Genomic DNA, 3314 nt, shown 5'->3' with positions numbered 1-3314 from the left:
GGCCAAGATTGGTCGTTCGCCTCAGCCGTTTCCAGGTGCCTCTGGGTGGGCACCGTCAGCCCTGCCCGTGCAGGGACCCTGTTGTGAGCAGATGAGGAGCTGAGGTTCCAACCCCCCCCCCGCCCCCCGGGGGCCAGGGCCCGATGCTGGGGCTCAGTCAGGCCCCTGCATAGATGCAGTGAGGGGGTCCGCAGTTTTTAAAAAATATATTTTTTTATTGATTTCAGAGAGGAAGGGAGAGAGAGAGAGAGAGGAGCATCAATGATGAGAGAAGATCATGGATTGGCTGCCTCCTGCAAGCCCCACACTGGGGATCGAGCCCGAAACCTGGGCATGTGCCTTGACCGGAATGGAACCGTGACCTCCTGGTTCATAGGTCGATGCTCCACCACCGAGCCACACCGGCTGGGGCCTCACTTTTGCTATTGGAGGCGTCCCGCTCCTCGGAGCTCTGACTCACCTTCCCCGACCACGTAAGGCTCGAGGGGGAAAGATCTGCATGTGAGGAAGGCGGCCTCCGAGAGAAGTGGGAACTAGAAACAGGGAGAGCATCTGGCCTCCTGCTGGGAGACCATCGCGCCTGGCCATCACGCCTGGCCGTGCGCCACGGGCCCTGTGCCCTTGAATAACGTATCGCGGGAGGTGGCGTGTCCTGGGCCCTGGCACTCACCGTCTTCTGCGGTGATAACATGGGCCACGTGTTCCTCTAGGCCCCGTGGGGCGCCCGCTCCCCGCCTGGCGCTGCTGGGCACAGGCTATACACCCCCTCCCCCAGGGGTTATGGGGGTCCCACCAACCACACACAAGTGGGAATCTGAGCCAAGGCTAACAGCCAGCCCCCCATCAGGCTGGTAACACCGGGTGGCATTCGCTTTGGTTCTCCATCCACATTTCAAAAGAGAGCAGAGCCCATCAATGAGGAGAGAGAATCACTGATCAACTGCCTCCTGCACGCCCCACACTGGGGATCAAGCCCGAAATCCCCTGTCCGGGAGTCCAACCGTGACCTCCTGGTTCATAGGTCGACGCTCCACCACTGAGCCACGCCGGCCGGGCGCATGCCCTGTGTCGTATACTGTGGCCCGGACCCCCGCCCTGGGCCCGCCGCATCTGGGGTTCCTTGGGGTGCGAGGGGGTGAGATGGCGCGGCAGGTTCCCCGACCCTGGGACTGCCCGCCACCTCGCCACTGCTGGCGCCGTCCCCCGTGAAAATGCGCCTTTTTTCTTTGCAGAACCTGAGAGCCAGAAGCAACAAGGATGCCAAGGACCAGATGACCAAGAACTCCCTGGAAAGTGAGTTCTCGTGCTGAGGCCTCTTCGTGCCCCTGAGGGGGCGGCCGCTGCGAGCAGACGGGGCATTTGCTGGGGAAGCGAAGGTGGTGCCCGCCGGTCGCCCTCTGGACTCCCCGCAGTGGTGGTGTCGGGGACGAGGACAGAGCACGGGGCCTGGCAGGGCGGGGGAGGAAGAGGGCAGGACAGCTTGCCACCAGCAGTCACAAACAGGAAAAATGGTGGGCGTGAGCAGATACCCACAAACCAGGCGTTAAAAATGTCATGCTGCCCCCAGGAGCCCCAAAGGAGGGTTGTATTTTCCCTCCTTTCAGATGATAAAACACGTCTGGGACAAATGTCACCCACGCAGAACCCAGGCCCCGAGAGCTGCATAGAGGGTGCAGCCAGGGCGCCCGGGCCTGCTCTCGGCCGCCTCCTCTCTCTGGGGGAAAGTGGTGTCAGGAGTGAGGGGCCACTTCTCCCTCCCAGTTGCTAGGGTAGCGGGAAGTCACACTCGCAGGGAACAGCAGGGGTGCCTCTGCTGCCCAGAGCTTCCCCCTGCTCAGCCTCGGTCTCCCTGTCTGTAAAATGGGGACAGCGATGCGCTCTGCACACAGGCCGCGGGAGGCGCGTGCGGAGATGCACCTGGTGTGTGTATCGGGGCACATCGGGGCATCTGAGCCCTTCGGGAAGCGGGGCCCTGTGTCCACCGGTAAAGACGAGCCGTGTCTGCCCGAGTTGGCTCCTGCCGTTCTCACGATCAGGCCTCCAAACTGTGCAAGAGAGAGTGGCATGCAGCCGTTGGCTCCCGGGGGACCCTGGCCTGGAGAGCACATCTCCCGCCAGGGTGGGGACCCCCGCTGGCCCGTCCTCACGGGGTGCTGGCCGGCTCCCCAACCCCAGGAGGACACTTAAGCGGTTTAGCGGTTGTCACTGAGTCAGCCACAGGGGCTCGGCTTCTGACGGCAGCTCTGGGCTCCACGTTCACGGCACAGATGAATGCCCAACGCCGTGGACCCGGCCTTGCTGGTACTCGAGGTCACTGAGCAGGGGGTGCGCTGGCCTCGAGGGTGAGCGGGTGGGGGCGGGGCGGCTCTCTCCACGGTGGCACCTCTCTCCCCACAGCCCTGCTCTACAAGCCTGTGGACCGGGTGACGCGGAGCACGCTGGTCCTGCACGTGAGTCCGAGCCCCGGCCTTCCCACCGGCCTCGCGGGTCCCGCTGTCCTCGGGCGGACACGGGTGTTTATGAGGGGCCCCCTGCTCCCCTTTTTCTGCTCCCTGCCTTCACTGGAGATGCAGGAATGAGGTGCCCCTGCCATCCTGGGCTCCCGGGGGGCGGGATGTGGGGGAACAGCAGGCTCTCGGGGTGTCCTAGGTGCTCCCCTTGGAGCAGGTGCATCCCGTCTCCTGTGGGAACTGGGACTCCAGGTTGGTCAGCGTGGGCGCAACGGCGGGTGCGTTCCGGGGCCTGGAGGGTGGCCACCGCCTCCCAGCCTGGGGAGGCCCCGCTTTGTAGGGCTGTCTCTGAAGGCGGTGAGGGAGCCCCTGAATGCGTTGTCTTTTTTTTTTTTTAACGTTTTTATTGATTTCAGAGAGGAAGGGAGAGAGAGAGAGAGATGGAAACATCAGTGATGAGAGAGAATCAGGGATCGGCTGCCTCCTGCACGCCCCCCACTGGGGATCAAGCCTGCAACCCGGGCATGTGCCCTGACTGGGGATCAAACTGTGACCTCCTGGTTCCTAGGTCGACACTCAAACCACTGAGTCACGCCGGCCAGGCAAGGGGTTGTCTTAATACTGAGAAGCAAAACCAGGAAACACACATGGCCCCTATGCCTACTGCCCGGGAGACGCTGTTCACAGATTTAGAGCAAGTTGCACAGCCACTGAGCCTCGCACGCCGGGGCTGTGAGCTTTCGGACGGAGGGAGAGGGGACGAGGTTTCCAGTTTGGAAGGATCTGGCCCGTGGCTCGCCGGAGTCTCGGAGACCCCGCCTCGTGTCCCCTCGCTGTGATGGCCCCAGGCCGCACCGCCCAGCG

At 63.2% G+C, this 3314-nt stretch overlaps 1 protein-coding gene across 1 annotated transcript in view; it reads left to right on the top strand.

The window, feature by feature from the left end:
* BCR (breakpoint cluster region) overlaps window positions 1-3314 on the top strand; it is a 72758-nt gene that overhangs the window by 45287 nt on the left and 24157 nt on the right. The window contains exons 7-8 of the mRNA XM_014533356.1: window positions 1233-1293; window positions 2398-2450. Of these exons, the coding sequence (XP_014388842.1) occupies window positions 1233-1293; window positions 2398-2450 (114 nt within the window). The remainder of the gene's footprint in view (window positions 1-1232; window positions 1294-2397; window positions 2451-3314) is intronic.

Source organism: Myotis brandtii, unplaced genomic scaffold, assembly GCF_000412655.1.
Source record: "Myotis brandtii unplaced genomic scaffold, ASM41265v1 scaffold97, whole genome shotgun sequence".
NCBI classification, from domain to species: Eukaryota; Metazoa; Chordata; class Mammalia; order Chiroptera; family Vespertilionidae; genus Myotis; species Myotis brandtii.
This window is presented reverse-complemented; position numbering and strand designations above follow the sequence as displayed.